This window comes from Xenopus laevis, chromosome 8L (genome assembly GCF_017654675.1).
Source record: "Xenopus laevis strain J_2021 chromosome 8L, Xenopus_laevis_v10.1, whole genome shotgun sequence".
NCBI lineage: Eukaryota > Metazoa > Chordata > Amphibia > Anura > Pipidae > Xenopus > Xenopus laevis.
In genome coordinates, this window is record NC_054385.1 from 13,526,228 (window position 1) to 13,545,440 (window position 19,213).

Here is a 19,213-nt window from a genome sequence, read left to right on the forward strand (position 1 = left end):
GAAAACCTTTTTTTAAGCCTACCAATCTTTTTACAACATGCAGCAGCAAAGATTTCACTAAAATTGCTGATTCCTATCACTGTGTGCAGTTCCGCGTGAAGACTTCAGCCGGATGTTTAACGCGCCTCAAAAAACGGAGAAGTGTCATACTACAAATACCGATATAATAATCAGAGCCATTCAATCTGTCTGGCTCCATATATCCATTTGATGCTTGTAATATAATACTCTTCCAGTCACATCAACGTTGGACAAAAACAGATGTATTTTGGGCGTTGTGGAAAAAATATCTAATGTTTCATCTTGGTATTTATATTTGGAGGAGACACAGGAGGTGGAAATGTGTTTCTAATGGCTCTAAATCATAGAGGAACAGCTCACTGTAAATGCTAATGACAGCCGGAAACAAACTGCTTTGACAACCGGAATGACATCACTTCTAATACACCAATGCACAGGGCATCAGTAATGACAGAGGGGTCCAATTAGTTTGGAATTAGTGATTACAGTAGTTCCACAGTTCCTTGGCATCCATTGGAGCAAGCTTAAAGGCCACTTTGGGATTCGCTATCATTTGCCAAGAGTACGTACAGGCACAATACCTTGTGCTACTATAGATACCATCTCTCCCTACTATACCTGCTATCCCGCAGTCACACTCCCTTCCCAGAGACTATTATCCACTGTTACTATAGACACCATCTCTCCCTACTATACCTGCTATCCCACAGTCACACTCCCTTCCCAGAGACTATTATCCCACTGTTACTATAGACACCATCTCTCCCTACTATACCTGCTATCCCACAGTCACACTCCCTTCCCAGAGACTATTATCCACTGTTACTATAGGCACCATCTCTCCCTACTATACCTGCTATCCAACAGTCACACTCCCTTCCCAGAGACTATTATCCACTGTTACTATAGACACCATCTCTCCCTACTATACCTGCTATCCCACAGTCACACTCCCTTCCCAGAGACTATTATCACACTACAACTATAGGCACCATTTCTCCCTACTATAATAATGCCTAATTGCATGCTCACTTTTGCATTCACATCTGGAAATGAGCCCACATCTCCTGCAAAGTCTGTAGGAAAGTGTAAACTAAGCAGCATGTAGTGAAAATTACATCTTGAATAGAAGAACCCAGCCAATGGTCTTTAGATCTTCGGCACGGAAATATTTTGATGAAACCTACGCCATAACAAACCACCCTTCTTAGACATTACAACATGACATCTCTAGTGAGGATTGGCTGCAAACTTAAAGTAATGAGGTTTAACTGTATACACCTTATGTAAATAGCAGTAAATATGAAAACCATTTATGCCAATATGTAACAAATTCCACATGGGTGTAGCTATGTAAAATTGACCACGTTTTTGTGCCGCAGTTGACAATACAGTGAACCCATTTTTAAATCCCTAGAACATTGTAATATATCAGTAAAAGGTAATACTAATACAAATTAAGGAATGATAATAATGGTTGAATAATTATGGCTGAATCACATGGAGTGACCTTATTGCCGTAATTAAATGCAGAGGGCAGTTACCCAAATCTCTCAGCCTTGACACTTGCTTTTGCAGCTGCTGACTGACATTAGGTTTGCTCTCACTCAGAACTCCTTGGCCCAAATTTCATCCAGACTCAAACATGTTCTCTTATTACCTAAAATACATACTGATCAATCTGAATTGTGTAATAAGCGGTGGGATTGAGTCAAATCCCCCACAAGGCAGGATTTATTGCATCCCCTAGTAATACATGTCCAACTAGTCCAGCTGTTGTAAACACTGTGTACCATCATTTCTTAGCAACCGAGTGTTGTTGTGGGATCCTGGGAATTGTAGACCCCAACAGCTGCTGGATACCCCTGCATATACTTATATACCATAGAAGAACCATTTATCATTAGAGTTACTGGGAAACTGTCAAGAGAATTTAAAGGGAAAATACATATACATTAAGTGTGCATTTATGACTTTTTGCATTTGAATGTTGCTCACAGGTATTTAAGGTTATGGACCTCTACTGTAGGCTATTGCACTGGGGACAATTTGTCCCAGTAAAAAAAGGTATGGGACCTGTTATCCAGAATGCTCGGGACCTGGGGTTTTCCGGATAATGGATCTTTCCATAATTTGGATATCCATACCATATGTCTACTAGAAAATCATGTAAACATTAAATCAACCCAATAGGCTGGTTTTGCTTCCAATAAGAATTTATTATATTTTAGTTTGGATCAAGTACAAAGTACTATTGTATTATTACAGAGAAAAAGGACATTTTTTGTTAAATCTTGATTATTTAGATAATGGGAGACAGGGATTGATGTGCGAATTTCTCCCATTTCCCTGGAAAATTTGCAAATTTCCCGGTGAAAAATTCACGAAACAAGAATTTTGACGCCGGCGACAATTCCGAAACTCGGGAACGCTGAAATTTGCAACAAATTCACCCCTGGCGAATATATTCGCCCATCACTAGAGACAACCTTTCCATAATTCAGAAAAAAGGAAGAGGATCTCACTCTCAAAGGATAAAGTTTATTTTACATAAGATTACAAAAAATAAAGTAACAAAAAAAATAACTGAATAAAGAAATCATGGCTTCAAGAGGCGGCCTTATATCTGTATATTAGATTGTGGTAACTCTGTTGGGGAGTTCCTGCAGGATTGCACCTCGCTTTATGATTATTGGGTGTGCTCCCTTTAAACCTTTTGTTTCCATAATTCAGAGTTTTCTGGATAAGGGGTTTCAGGATGAACCTGAGCCTACGAACCATTGTATACAGAGATTAATACAGAGTACAGTGTTGCTGTGGCATAGTTACACCTACATTAGATGTAGATAGATAGCTATGTTTTCTTCCTTGTATATCTGAGGCAGGTACAGTGTCCTGGGGTTCAGTTGTCTATAGATTATAATAACCTGTATGGAACAAGACTCCTATATGCCTAATATGAAAGCAGTTTAAAATTTGTTGCAAAAGGGGCATATCGGGGTGTAAAAGATTCCATTGACATAAGTATATAGAAGTACAGATTAAAGAATGCTGGAGCAACCAATCAACAAAGAGCAGAGTTGGAGAAGGAGATCTGAAAGTGGACAAAGCCTTAAAACCTGGAGGTTATGCCAAGTGAGGCAGTGAATACCACAATGGGTTTCAAACAAACAAAACAGGAAAGTCAAAGGGGTTTACAATAGCCCTAATGGGAAATAAACCTAAGTGATGTCCAATACAGCTATGAAACCTGTTATCTAGGATGCTCGGGACCTGGGGTTTTCTGTCATTTGTACTCTGTCTACTAAAAAATAATTTAAACATGAAATAAATAGGAGTGTTTTACCTCCAGTAGGGATTAATTACATTTTAGCTGTAAAAAAGTACAAGGTACTTTTTTTATTATTAAAGAGAAAAAGGAAATCATTTGTAATCATATGGGAGATGGCCTTCCCGTAATTCCAGATAATGGATCCTTTACCAGTAATGGTTTTGAGGTTTTGGAAGATACATGCATGCAAAGAGCTGAAAGACTAGATGGGTCAAAAGTGACGGCATGGTAGGACCTGTGACATTGGGGTGGAACCAGTGATGTAAGAGGGCGGGGCAGATGACATCAGGGGTGGGACTATTGATGTGGCAATCAGCAATTGGCTGATAGCCATGTCATTAATGTCAATGGCCGGTCTGGATTTCCTAACTTGGCAATCCGAACAGGCCCTTTTCACTCAGGCAGCCCTTCTAAAAACCGGGCTTTACGGGTGAAATCTGGACAGGTGGCAACCATATTCGGCTCTTCTAAAGAAAGTGCAATTATGGCGGCTGGAAAGGTGAGAAGAGGTAAAAGGTAGTGGTGAGGGCAGTACAAAAGCCACCTTATGGTGGTAGAAGGGTTAGAAACTCCACCGGCTGGTCTGCACCCATGACATTGTGTTCTGCAGTCAGTGAGAGGTACAGAGCAAAGCCAGACCCTAATAACTCTATGGAGATCATTAACTAATACCCGTCAATGCAGGGAGCACTTCTGCCCAGGGTCTCTCTGCTCTCTAGAAAGACAACGTGCCTCCCCCTTCATATCCCTAATTGGCATTGTGGAACCCAATTCATTTAGAATGGAAGGCAGGGTACAAAGAACAAAACATTTTTTCCATCCTACTTTCCACTTTGACCCCTTCTGATTTTATCTAGCACCTAGTTAGTTAGAATCCCATACTTTTGAACGGCATTGACTGTAATAAAGAAATACAATTCAGCCTCCAACGCCAAGACAATTACAGCAATGCATAGTTACAGGTCAGAGAGTGGCCGAGGAAGACAGCGAGGTTGCGTGCAACAACAGGTACCCAACCACATAGATCTCCATAGGAATGCTCTAATTGCTGCACAGAAAGAAAGAGCTTTTATAGCCATATGATAAGGATCAGCCATGTGTTCCGGGGGCAACTCGGTCAGGTTTTGAAGGCTAGAAGTGTATGATCATCACAAAAAGATAAAGAAGAAACTATGAAGACAAAATCAGGGGTGGAAATCTTGTCGGTTTATGTTTTTTGAGTCAGTTCATTTGTCTTGAAAAGACCCTGAGGCTGCTGAGAATCCAGGAAGTATAGGGGGCCCATGGAATGAAACACAGTTTAATATGGAAGCATTCACTGATACATTTATATCCAAATGGATGTTCCAGATAAGCAATAGTATTATTTAAGAAAATAAATGAATTCAAGAAACCTCAGCTATTGTGGTCAGAACCTATGGCCCATGCCAACTTGGCAACTGGCGGATTAAAGGAGAAGAAAAGTCTTCGTGCACTTGGGGTTCCAAATGTTAAGCACCCCCAAGTGATTGTATTTACTTACCTGAAACCCCAGGCTGGCGCTATCAGCAGAAAACCGCACCAGCCCGGGGTAATACCAGTGATCACCACGGAGTGATCTTTTTCTGTCTTCTCGCAGCCATGCAGTAGAACAAAAAGCCAAACTTTAACTAAAAAGTCGTTATGTCTTTCAACTGCACATGCGTCTGCCCAGGGAAATTTTAAGAAAGAAGAAGCCGGAAAAGGATCGCTCAGTGTTGCTCACTGGCAGTTTTCCGCTGATAGGAGCAACGGCCTGGGGTTTCAGGTAAGTTAATATAATCATTCGGGGTGCTTAACATTTGGTACCTCCAAGTGCACCAAGCCTTTCCTTCTCCTTTAAAGAGGTAGTCTCATATATGTGCATATGGGTTTACTTTAATGTAAGGATTCATTCCACATCCACAGGGAAATCCCACAGGTGCACATTCCGTGCAGCTCAGCCAAATGCAGCTATCTGTTGGAATGCACATTCTTGTTTAGAACATTCCATACTTTTAATTTGCATTCCATACAAATAAGGGAAAAAAATTAAGTTCTACAAATGGATATTGGCTGGGGCTTGGCATGGGATGGGATGGGGGGGGGAGGGCTGCAAAATCCAGGTAATACCATGAAATGTCTCTAGGGGTATTAGACTGTAAAAATAATTACTTTAAAATGACTTTAAGAACATATATCTAGTATCATTTATTGCATGGACATATTCTGCAGTGCATTACAGAGATGCCCCAGTGGAGTTTACATACCAAGGTCCCTATCACGTTTATACACACTAGGGTTCATTGTATAATGAGCCAATAAATCTGCCTAAATGTAACTATTACGATTCCTTAGGAATCCTAATTCCAGGATATGCCGTTTTTATGGATGCCAGAATTAAGCATTCATCTTAATTGGCCTTCAGGCTGGGCTCCCTTAGCTCATAACAAGGTTACAGATATATAGAAACATGGGGTAACCATCACCCTGCTATAGTTCCAGGGGTACCCAGGGTACAAATAAGCACTCACCCCAAATCTCCCCTAACTGGCCTTCAGGCTGGGCCCCCTTAGCTCATAACAAGGTTACAGATATATAGAAACATTGGGGTAACAGTCACCCTGCTATAGTTCCAGGGGTACCCAGGGAAATAAATATTCCCTCGCCCCAACTAAACCTGCCCAGCATTGATTTGTAAGCTTGGCTCAGACATGCTATTTGAGGGTTAACACTGCTTTCCCTTTGCTTATTATAAAGAAATAAAGCAGATATTCCCTTGCTGGGTTCTGTCTGTAATTGTGAAGGCAGCAGCTTGAGTCAAGCTATAATTTTGCTGCTATTTTAGAGAGACCATAAGCTACAGAATGGCCATTTAAATGAGGGTTCACACCACAGCATCTTTCCCGGAGTAAGGAGCCTGGGGACCAAGCATTAACTTCCCTTTCTTCATTCTCTTTAACCTTTTGTACATCTCCTTTCCAATGTATAATTCATTTTGCTCACATTCCACACAAGGGAGATGGAAGCAAATGGAACCTTTCCCCACTGCAAGAAATGTTGTGTAATAAATATGTTAGCTAATGTATCATTAGTCCGTGAAATGTGGTTGGACATATGTTCATTTCCTTCTATTAGGGTCGGACTGGGCCAGTGGGACACCGGGAAAAAAACAGGTAGGCCCTGCCATCCCAGGCCCACTCCCTGGTCTCCGCTCCGAACTTTTGGTGCTCCATCCCACCCTCAATCTCGCCCAATGTAGGAAGTAAAAGAGGAGGAAGACTGGCGAGAGAGGGGGCGACTGTCGTTGAGTTTGATAAGTGTAGGAGTTAGTCACTGGATATTGCTGTAGTAGAGGTCTCAGCAGCCTCAGTAGACCGAAGAGAAGGTGTAACCAAAGTTCTAAAGAAGAAAAACAGAATGTTTGTCAAATGGCATGTGTCAAGTGCCAAAAGCAAGATAATATAGGGGTCAGATATTAGCAGTTCCATAACGCAGAAGCCATGTTGGGCAAGTACTACTTAAATGGGGTTTTTAATTCCCAAATCAGAACCTGGATTCTCTATAATATTCAGACATGCTTGCAACAGTGCCAAACCATGACCGTGCAGACACACCAACACAGGGGAATGAAGTTGGGGGGCACTGCAATGTTCAGAGGTAGAAATGCTGGCAAGAAAATACAGGAAAGAATAGTTGCAATCATCTGGCACACACAACCGCATCCCTTTTCCATCTGGAAGTACTTCTTGCAGCAGAAACTGGTTGCCAACTGAAACATTTGAAAAGAGTGGTTGCCATTATTTTGTCTACATATAAATATGTGAGTGACAGGACAGGCCATAGGATATAAACAGAAGGGTTATTCGGATACTGGTTCCTGGGTAACCTTGTCTGTATGTGATAAAATCTTAAATTGGCTGCAGCATTTTCAATTTAATATTGGGGTCGATTGAAGAGGTTGCATGAGCTTAGGATGTAGCGACAGTCTCACCCTATACAATCCGCTCTTACAGATTACAAAAAGTCTGTATATTCCTTTTCATTTTGTCATAAAGCAGCAATGGAGAAAAATCCAGTTGGATTGTGGACTGCATCTGTTGATTGATGCGGTCCCGCAAATTGACGGCCATTATACCTTTCATTATGATCCGATTGTTGGGTCCTAGGGCCCACGATTCAATCAGCAAGATTTTGCCCACCTTGAAGGTGGGCCTATTGGGAAGAGATCTGACCTTTAGGTATCTCAGTAGGAGTAAAGGACAAGCTCAAACAAGGGTTTTACTCACTTCCCTGGGGAATAAGTTTGATGGCTTATTTTCTGCTTCTTTAACTTTCCGATGTATGTGGTTAACAGCTCATTTGTGTTTCCCTTCTCTCCAGATATCAACACCAACAATGAAGGTATTGCTTCTCTTATGCTCCTGTATCTTAGTCATCCATGCCCTGCCTTTTGAACAGAGAGGATTCTGGGATTTTTCCATGGACGATGGAATGGCTATGATGAAAGATGAGGAGGCCTCGGGAGTAGGTCCTATACCTACTGAGAGTATTCCAGATGTTGGTTTGCCACCTATGGATTTATGCCCATTTGGGTGTCAATGTCATTTGCGTGTGGTGCAGTGCTCTGATTTGGGTGAGTCTTGTGTTGTCAGTAATCAAGTTATACCTTGCCATGAGATCCTGACACAATTCTGCCTTCTTACATAGGAAGCTAGACAAGAAGCTGGAGGTCCAAGCCCATAGGAGGGGTCATTTATGATGATGTAGTGGGAGAATCTGGGAGCACCAACAGGCATTCTACTTACTGTAAATCTCACTCTAAGTGCAATTTTCCCCAAGTTGCAGTGGCCTTTTAAGTAGTAGTGTTATTAATAGCACTGGCATCCAACTCACTAGGTGCAAGCCAGATGTGCCTATCTAGGGCAACCGTGATTTACTACCAGGTCAGCTTATTGTATTATGCATGAAAGCTAATAAACATGAAAAGTAGTGGGAGGGCCACATTCGGCTCCCAAGCTTTGTGTACTTTCTCTATATTATACTGTGACTGGAAGAAATATATATGTGCAAAGAAGGAATCTATTACTCCCCCCCCTAAACTTGGATTGGAGTGATTGTTGCTTGAGATCCCATGAGAAGGGATTTTTGCCCTGCTCTGAAATGAGAAGCCGGTTCTGATTTATGACCATGGAATGTTTATGTTAAGTTACGAGTGGCTGGTGAGAGCCTGGAATGTTAAAATATTCAGACTGCAAAAAGAGGCCTTCCTGTATAACAGCCCCCTGGCAGCTAACAAAGGGACATGATTACAATAAATATAAGCACCATTGAACACAATTACAGTTTCTTGCTAGCACTGCAGCTGTACCACAATACAATGAGACCTTTTCCATCTATCCATATCTGATATCTTATCTGGCTGTCTATTTATTTCTCTTTCCAGGGGCGTAACTATAGAGGAAGCAGACCCTGCGGTTGCAGGGGGCCCCAGGAATGTAGGGGGCCCAGTGAGACCCTAATTAATGAGCAATTTTAATATATCTTGGTAAAATAGGCCAACTTATAAATATTTTGGGGCCCTAAATTGAATTTGCTATGGGGCCCAGTAACAACTAGTTATGCCACTGTCTCTTTCTCTATATCTATCTATCTATCTATCTGACTATCATCTATCTATCTCTCTATCTTTATCTGTCGGTCTATCTTTCTCTATATCCATCCATCTATCTATATCTGTCTGTCTATCTATCCATCAAACCAACCATTATCTATCTCTATCTACCTGTCTATTTATTTCTCTTTCTCTATATCTATCCATCCAACTATTATCGATCTATCTATACCTGTCTGTCTATTTATCTATCCATCCAACCATTATCTATCTATTTATTTCTCTTTCTCTATATCTATCTATTTATTTCTCTTTCTCTATATATATATATCTATCTATTTATTTCTCTTTCTCAATATCTATCTATCGACATCCAACTATTATCTATCGCTGTATCCATCCAACTATTATCTATCTATCTATCTATATATGTCTGTCTATTTATCTATCCATCCAACCATTAGCTATCTATCTATCTGTTTATTTCTCTCTCTCTCTCTCTCTCTCTCTCTCTATCTATCTATCTACCTACATCCAAGTATTATCTATCACTGTTTCCAAGCAACTATTATCTATCTATCTATCTATCTATCTATCTATATATGTCTGTCTATTTATCTATCTATCCAACCAACTATTATCTATCTACCTATCTTTAGCTGTCTGTCTATTTATTTTGTCTTTCTCTATATCTATCTATCCACATATCCATCCAACTATTATCTATCTATCTATCTCAGCATCTATCTATCTATCTATCTATCTATCTATCTATCTATCTATAATAAGTACAGAGAACAATAGAACTATACCACCATTTGGAGAGTGGAGGTGCAACAACAGAAAGGTGTCTCTCTCATGTATGGTCCCTCATACAGTGTTCATCCACTCAGACCATGGTTTGATCAGCCAGAGGCATATTGATTCAACGATGTTTGGCCACCTTTACTCTATAGAAGCAGTAGATGTTTAAACATGGATTCGAGTTTGGGAACCAGCAATGGCTTTCTTCTCCTATTGAACATGACATCAGCCTTTGAGATGTCATCTTTGCTGTCTTATTCTGTCTACACTTGTGGTCTCACTATCTAAGCATCTGCTCATATTCTGCACATTGTCCTTTCCAGGTGGCACAAAAGAAAAAAATACAAGTTGCTGGAAACCTTGGCTGTTTATAGAAAGGCATCTGTAATCTTTAGTTGACAGTTGAGTGGAACTCTAATAAACTAATGATGTGTCCCTAAATTGTCTGGCTTAATTTATTGAGCTCTGATAAAGAGTAAAGAGCACTTATTATACATAGAGATCTCTGCTCAAGGTTGGAGGATAGATATCACTTCAGTAAATGTATCTCAAGAACGTTATGCAATGTCTTTATTCTGGGCAGGATCGAAGAAGAATTATACACTTTCAACTCGCAATTTATACTACTGGGTCTGTCAGTTCTGCTGCCTCAGCTTTTACAACCTGTAGCAATAAGTGCTAGATCTGGAGCTGAGACTTATGAGTCTTATGAGAAGGAACTTTCTTTAAGAGCAAGCTTAGCCAAGACATAGACCAGGTTTAATTCCATCCAGGGCAAGTAGTTTGTATGTACCTGTGTGCATTACCTTTGGGTGTTCTGGTTTCCCTCCCACTTTCCAAAAACCTACAGGCAGGTTAATTGGATTCTAATGAAACTGGCCCTAGTAGTTATCACAAATGATGATTTTCTAAAATGTGAGTTTTAGATATACCAGCTGGAAGCCAGGTCCTTGCCTTTCTAAACTGTTACTAATCACAGCGAACTATATAGCCCAGTGAGCATGCTCAGTAGCAGCTAAAGAGGCGATAATATCTCTTCTAAAAGATTATTTTGTACAGTCAACTTTTGTTTTACGTGTCTGCCAACCCAATCAACCAATTGCAAGAGTGGGTACTGCTGCCTTTTGGGATAGAATGAAAAAGACCTATCTTGGCTTATCGAGCAGCACTTTATTCATTGTCTACATTAGTTCTAGGTGTGTCGAGGGATGCAAATAAGCACTTATCCCAGATGTCAGTCTATATGACCATTGTACAGGGCTTCCAGGGCTAGCACCACAGTTTGTGGACCTGCAGCATACCATAAGACCATATACAAATTTTTAATACATTGAAGGCAAGGTACATTTGTTTTGGATATGTCTATAGACAGGCCAAGGCACTTTGTTTGTAGGATGGGTACTCCCCCATCCTATGGTGTAAATAGTGGGTACTCTTCTACATGATTTAATATTCTGCTTGTAGCTATTACCCCTTGTGACAACCAAGACCATGTCTAGATAGTTCTCTTGGAACCGTCGTGAGACCTAAGGGTGTATGTGTTATTCTGAGTTAGGGCTGGTCGGCTCCAATATGGGGGGCATAACGAATGAGCATAACTAGCTGCCAAGTAGCTTTAGGAGCATGTTGTGGCTAGGTAGATGAGCAGCATAAGCTCTACCCAACAGAATAGGGTGCATACCATGGTGAACAAGCCACTACTCTAGGGCTACATTTTTATATAGGCACCTGAGGATTTAGGGGGCAGCACTCATGTATGTATTAAAAGAATTCCCCCAGCCCACCACCGCACAATTGTGGACCATGAGTGATAGAGCTTAGGTGGAGTGGGTGATAAGAGGGTGCAGGCAGAGGTCCGGTGCAGCATTTTTCCCAGTTTAGCAGTATTCCCTGCCTTGCATAGGGCATTTACTCTTAAGGGCAAGCACTCTCGATCATTAATAAATAACCTCAGAACTGCTACCTTCCATTTCTATAGGTCTCACGTCTATTCCCAAAAACCTTCCGAAAGACACCACTCTCTTGGATCTACAGAACAACAAAATCACGGAAATCAAAAAGGACGACTTCAAGGGACTCACCAACCTGTATGTGAGTGTCTGTGCTTTCTTTTTAAGCCACTTTTGTGGTGTATTGTGTTACATATACATATATATGTATATTTTTATTGGCAACCAGATGGAGACCATGTTGGGCTCATATGCTGTATGGTGTATTTACTGTATAATGAGTTGAGTATACTCGTTTCAGATTATATTCATATATAATATTTTAATAGTAATATGTGTGGTTTGGGGGCATTTAGACATCCCAAATCTCACGGTATATTCTATGGATTTACATTTAAATCCTTTATTAACCATTTTCCTGTTTTTGCATTTTCATAAGCAGTTATATGTCATTCCTGAAAGCTCTACTGGTGAGTTCTCTTATTCAAATTCAAGCAAGGTGGCACACACATCCCAAGCATTCCTTCTATTAGGTACCGGTGCTAGATTTTACAGAGCACCTATAATAATCTTTTGCGTCTGACAGTTAATCTAGTACAGTGATTGCTTTGGCCCCCAAGGGACATTGACACAGCAGCATTTTGATTAATGTGATTATTGAGTTAATTAATCCTCTTGTCATTCTTATTGTGCTGATTTGGAGTCAGCAAGGGGAGCCGGAGCGAAGAGGTGAGAAGCTGGCATCAGATGGCATTACTGCAAGGGCAGCAAAGGGCCACCCACAGGTTAAAGTCACATGCAATCCCAAGGAACCAGACTACTGCTTTAAAAGCTCTTATTAGGCAGAAGAGACATCTGTCGTCTCTGCAGAAAGAGCAATTTTTACACCCCATGTGGCCCAGAGAGAAAGTAGTGACTAGGTAAGGGCATGGACAATCCATGGGGCAACCATTTCCCCCACCAAAATCCCAAGGACCTTAGGGTTTTTGGATCTATCCATGTATTTGGGTTGTTTATTTTAGATACCAACATTTTGTACAGTCCTGATGCAGACTGTACCCATTGGCACTCCCTAGTGCGTCTAAATTATGAATGACTACATGCCACCCCATTCCTCATGAACATAATGCCGTTGAACACAGTCAATACCATCTACATAGGGCAAAAATAGGTCTTTGCAGCAATTCTGCTACCTGCAGGGCAGATCAGCCCTGCAGGTAGTCAATGACCCCCAACATGCCAGTCTTTCTCAATATTAAGGCAATAATAGAACAGCATTGCAACCTTTGCAAAGATCTGCCCAAGAATCTCATGCTCATCGGTTTCCAACATACCATGGTGTGTTATAGAAGTTCTGAGCCCATCGCGGAGAGATCTCAGCTTCATCATAATTAAATATAAATAAAAAAGCACATGACCATAATCATAATTCTACCTATTTCTCCCCACTTGCATAGGCTTTGGTTATAGTCAACAACAAGATATCGAAAATCAATGAAAAGGCCTTTGAGCCCCTGCAGAAGATGCAGAAACTGTACATCTCTAAAAACAACCTCGAGGAAATACCCAAAAACCTTCCCAAGTCTCTGGTGGAGCTGCGCATTCACGAAAACAAAATTAAGAAGGTCCCAAAGGGCGTCTTCAGTGGACTGAAGAACATGAACTGTATTGGTAAGGTGATAGTGAAGACCAGCTCTTCACTGTTCTGGTCATTCAGTGCCTGCAGTTGGTTACCTGTGGAATAACAGTTGGGTTTCGGGCATAAAGTCCCTGATTTCCTCACCAGACAGACACAAGATATGCTCATAAATTTCATGCATGACATACACTGATAATGCCAATCTACAGTTTATGGTATTATCTAATCCTCAAAATCCATCAAGACCTTCACACATCACTTCCTTATGCTACAAACCCTGGGGCATTTGTTTATTATTTTTGTCCACCCATTTAAGATTAGCTCACTTTCCTTTGTCTCTGCTTTTCGATAACAGTAGGGCGAGATGGTACCTGCAAACCTTGCTAGAATTGAGTTAGAGTTCAGTCTGTTGAAGAATAATAATATACCAAGCTGGAAGCCATAGTTGTTAGGGCTACAGATCAGACTCTCTAAAGGTAAGGGGGCAGTGAATTAGAAAATTGATTTTGTTGACCTAAACCTGATTTCTGATATTCCCTTAAGAAATGGGAGGAAACCCTCTGGAAAATGGAGGCATTGAGGCTGGCGCATTTGATGGCTTGAAGCTGAACTACTTGCGTGTTTCCGAGGCAAAACTGTCCGGCATCCCAAAAGGTACCAAAGAAATATCATATCAAGTCATATATTATTCTACTTAATGTCCTGTTCAAAGTACATGGTTCATGTCATAATATTTAGTCCTTGAAAACAAACTGCTCTGTTTCCAAGGGTAACTAAATGCTCTCTCTCAGAAAAACGGAATAGGTGTTTTCAGGGAACAGACCCCTGGGCATAGTCCTGTCAATTTCACTTTAAGCCTCTTCGAGTCTGCCCTATAGAATGACATTTCCAGCTTTTTCACAGACATGGCATTTAAACGGGTTTGTGCGCCATTGCCCTTGAAGCAGCATCATAATGACCCGTGGAAGGTAAACTTTTTTTCAGAAAGGCTTTAATGGCCTTGCATCTTCCACAGCCTACGGCTACATATTGGCTCCTTAGGTTTTGTCGTCAGTTAATTAAATGTACTGTAGCTGCACATATAGGAGATGCTGGTGTCTTCAAAGAAAAGATTCTGGGCAGTTTTAGCCTTGCCTAAGCAGCCATAGTATCTCTGGTCATGAACATCTTAATCATTTGTCATGGTACTACTATTCTTTTGAGGTGAGATTGAAGAAGCTGGGAGAATTGTGTCTAGTAGTCCAGAAACATTGATTGAATTGATTTCATTTATTGAATTGAATTCATTGGGGATGTTGCCAGCTCAACAGAACCAAGATGGGACTATATAGATAACTCCATAAGATATCTCTCTAGGTTTCTAATAGACTGTACAGAGAGAGTAACACCATGAATCTATGTTGTTGGTACAATCTCTTTACATATTACTTTATATATTACTTTATATATTTTCCAGGTCTTCCAAGCACCCTAAATGAGCTTCACCTTGACAACAACAAGATCCAGGCTATTGAAAAGGAAGACCTTAGCCAGTATGCTAGCCTGTACAGGTGAGTCCCTTCACTAGAGGAATGGGCAATCAGCTGGATGGGCAACCTGTAAACCAAAGTGCATTAAGGACCCAGCACACAGGGAACAGACCATCTCAGTAGAAAGGCTAGGGTTGAATGTTAGCCAAATGTAGACACTCTGGAACATAGTATGATCCACTAACCAGAGGAAGAACTTTGGTGCTCTCTCTCTTGTGCAGACCTCTGAGAATAGCATGCAGAATCGAACGTGGGTTGACAACCAGCTCTGAAATTAAGCCCACTTTGGTACCTAAAATACACTTCATACAGGACTTATAGAAAGTGTATTTTTACTGCTTTATTTTACCATCTACCTGTTACTGGTTCAACTTGCTCTTTAAGTTTGGCCTAAGCAGCCATTGTCTCACATTGGAAGGCCATCTGCTTTCTTATTGCATCCATTAATGTGTTATAATTAAATGACAAGAAGACAATAAGAGTTTTGTCCAACAATTGAAAGTAGAGGGAAGGTTGGAATTATATCACTGGGGGCATGGCCATCTAGAGAGTCGCATAAACGACCACCACCAGTGTCAGACTGGGACACCAGGGGCCCACCCATAAACCTTTGACTTGGGGCCCACCAATTAATCTTAGACCAAGGGCCCACTCTTAGTACTATTATTCTTCCTCTCCTCACTCCTTTATTCTCCTAGTCTCTTTCTTTTACATACTATTATCTATTATTCCATCTATTTAGCCTCTTTGTTCTCATAGAATTTGGGAATGGCCATGAAATAGGCCAAATGTTTAACAGCATGAGAGCCCACTGACACCTGGGCCCACTGGGACTTTTCCTGGTATCCCGGTGGGCCAGTCTGACACTGACCACCACCTCAGCAACAGCACCCTAGACTTTCTCATAGTCGGCACATTTGGGCACGTCTGGGTGTAATTCGAAGTGACCATGGTGTGACATGGGTGTGGACGGAGATATCTTAAGTTTTAATAGACAGATGTTGAGATCAATGGTTTTGTAATAATTGCCCATGTTTGCAATGTTCCAGGCTGGGTTTAGGACACAACAACATCCGCATGATAGAAAACGGCAGCTTATCTTTTATGCCTGTTCTGAGGGAGCTTCACTTGGACAACAACAAACTCTCTAAAGTGCCCCCAGGGCTGCCAGACATGAAATTACTGCAGGTAAGGTTCTGCCCTAAAAATCTCTGTTGGATACAACATGCAATTTTCATGCACTGCATTTCATGCCAGACCCATGGCTTGGCTAATAACAAAGAAAGACCTAACCAAAGAGCAAAAGGGAACAAATACCAAACAAAAATGTCAGAGCACCATTCTCTTTGGCTAGACTTAATCCATTTAATTAGATGCCTAATACGTCTGCAGCGAACCAGCTATGGACCTCATCAGGATCTCTGAATACAATTTTATGGCCAAAACTGAAGGTTGAGCAAGGCAAGCCCTGGCCATCAGCTTCCAATCGTCCAAGTCCAAACTTTGTATAGACAAAACAGGGTTATCCTGGGCAGATGAGGGTGTAACCTAAGTTGTCCCACATTATAATTCTCAGATGCTGGGGGTATTCTTGTGGAATGTCTTGGCTGGGTAGTGGGCACCTTACTGCAATGTAAGCAACTTTGTTAATTTGTATGCGATTACAGTATACCCCACCACAAAGATGAATATATTTAGAGTATATTGCGATGTACCCTACGAATATTATTCCTCCTAGCATTACTGAAGTGGTAAATAAAGACAGTTAAGTACACTCCTTATATTCACCCCACGCTGAACTATTCCTTTATTTGCCAAGACCCAGTGGGATAAAAGGGAGGTATGGGATAATTATGGAGACTTCAGCCAATAACCATCCATCGTCTTTATATCCAGGTTGTGTATCTGCACTCCAACAACATCACCCAGGTTGGCGTCAATGACTTCTGCCCTATAGGATTCGGAGTGAAACGCGCCTACTACAACGGAATTAGTCTATTTAACAACCCCGTGCCCTACTGGGAAGTGCAGCCGGCCACATTCCGCTGCGTCACCGACCGATTGGCTATCCAGTTTGGCAATTACAGGAAGTAAAGAAGGTGGAACGAGATGCAGGAACCCCCTTATTGTAAGAGGCATACGACAGACACGAAGAGAGCAGAAGAATCAAATTTGCAGAAATTACCAATTATGTTTAACACAAGGGAGTGTAAGACCTAAAAACAATTATAACCCCCCCCCCAACACCCAACTGTAGGTATCTGCCCTGAATTGCCTGTCTTACCGTCTTCTGGCACCACTGTATATAGAACATGGAAGGATGTGCAGATAGCACTACTCATATGACCACAAATTGTGTAACCCCCACACTCGCACAATGATACGCTTTCTTTTTTAGAGACTATGCAACTTGTAACAGAAATAGCAGATTTCTAGATCCCCCCCTGTACTGTAGTGCAGAGCATGGACATGCTGGCCATGGGGATTAGAAGACTTTAGCTCATTGTGTTGTGCTTGAAGCTTCCCCATTACCTTTAATAGGATGCTTGTAGCACTCATCATTGGCCAAATGAACTGCAAGCTTTTGGGTCTTATACCCCCTTCCACTCCTTTTACATGCCATCCCTCACGTAGTCAGTACATAGGCTTCTGCAGTCACACTAACAGCTCACAAGCACCCAGTCTAGCTCTCTGCTGGAGCTACCATATGTCTTTCTTTTTCACGCTCAGATTTGGGGAGATTAGTCGCCCGGGGTCAAACCTCCTCTTCTTCTCCCCAAACTGCCTCCCGCCATCTAGAATGTAAATTGCCGGCGGGATGGCACTCAGAGTTTTTCGTTTTCCCGAAATCGGCTCAAGTTTCCTTGTGAGGCAACTTCGGAAAAAGACATGCCATCCCACCAGCGATTTATGGTCTAGCCGACGGGAGGTAGTTTAGGGAGATTAGTCGCCCCGAAGAAGAGGAAATTTGTCCCCTGGGCGACTAATCTCCCCGAATCTGAGCGTGTGCCCTGACCCTGAATATCATTCCAATTCTGTAGTCTCCATAATCCCTTTTAACCCCTTCAGTACTGTCTGAGACACATTGCAGAGCAATGGCTTGTTGACCCTCACATCACCGGATAGGTCTTGCCAGCATATCGGTTTCATCATATTTAACCCCTTTATTTAAGTTATGATGACCACTTTAGCTTTAGGAACGATTAAGCAGCCTGGAATAATGGCATAGCACTTTTTATTTTTGTTCACAAATTCATGCAATTTTTATTTTTAAGTAGAAAATTCCAATTTCTCCTGCCTCAAGCATCGCTGGGAATATGCTTGGTCGCATTGCCACCTACAGGAGAAGAAAGGGCACTGCGTGGTTTATAGGTGTCCAAAAATGTTTTCTTTTAAATATAAATTCCATTAATAGTCTAGAAAGCAGAGGGTGATTCTACTGTATGTGGTACAGTGGAAACCACACACACAACAGCAAGTCTTTTGGCATTCCATTTGAAAGAGCAAAGATCAGAGACGGCAAGCTTAAAAGAAGACCGCAGCATTTCTGTAGATGCCAAAGAAACCCTCCCATTTATGCAGCTTTTGGGTATAAATGGAAAAGTGTATTTTTAGGAAAGGTAGCAGTAATTTCAGTTATTGTATATCCAGTGTGATGTGAGGAAGGAATACTTACAAACTGTGCTGAGCATTTTTTTTTTTTAGCATCAAATAATGAAGCATTAAAATATTGTCTTTTTCTCCCTTTTCTTATGTCACATTTATTGATTGGGTTGGTTCCCGGCTTCAGTAGCAGCAATTGGTGGCCACACTGCTGTATCATGCCATCAGGGGCCTTATGCTGGCCATTGGCCTTAAAAAGGGTTGTTCGCCTTTAAAATAAAATAACTTTTAGTACGATGTAGAGAGCGATATCCTGAGATAATTTGCAATTGTTTTCATTTTTTAGTATTTGTAGTTTTTGCGTTATTTAGCTTTTTATTCAGCAGCTTTGCCGCTTGCCATTTCCGCAATCTAGCGATGGTCTAAATTCCCCTAGCAACTTTGCATTGATTTTAAGGAACATGAATAGAAGAGGCCCTAATAGAAGGACGAATAATAAAAAGTAGCAACAACAGCCTTACAGAGCATTTGTTTTTAGATGGGGTCAGTGACCCCCATTTGAAAGCTGGAAAGAGTCATAATGAAGACCAATTGAAAAGTTGCTTATACATGGCCATTCTATAACATACCAAAAGTTCTAAAGAGGTTGTTCGCCTTTAAAATAACTTTTAGTATGATGCAGAGAGTGATATCCTGAGATCATTTGCAATTGGTTTTAATTTTTTA

General features: G+C 41.2%; 2 protein-coding genes across 2 annotated transcripts in view; one reads left to right on the forward strand and one right to left on the reverse strand.

Moving 5' to 3' along the window:
• The window catches only part of bgn.L (biglycan L homeolog), a 28,222-nt gene extending 9,590 nt beyond the window's left edge, over positions 1 to 18,632 (forward strand). The window contains exons 2-8 of the mRNA XM_041573227.1: positions 7,733 to 7,985; positions 11,746 to 11,858; positions 13,174 to 13,387; positions 13,899 to 14,009; positions 14,812 to 14,905; positions 15,934 to 16,072; positions 16,781 to 18,632. Of these exons, the coding sequence (XP_041429161.1) occupies positions 7,748 to 7,985; positions 11,746 to 11,858; positions 13,174 to 13,387; positions 13,899 to 14,009; positions 14,812 to 14,905; positions 15,934 to 16,072; positions 16,781 to 16,978 (1,107 nt within the window). The 5' untranslated portion in view covers positions 7,733 to 7,747 and the 3' untranslated portion in view covers positions 16,979 to 18,632. The remainder of the gene's footprint in view (positions 1 to 7,732; positions 7,986 to 11,745; positions 11,859 to 13,173; positions 13,388 to 13,898; positions 14,010 to 14,811; positions 14,906 to 15,933; positions 16,073 to 16,780) is intronic.
• Positions 1 to 19,213, reverse strand: part of LOC108706216 (three prime repair exonuclease 2) — a 200,435-nt gene that overhangs the window by 116,455 nt on the left and 64,767 nt on the right. The window lies entirely within an intron of this gene.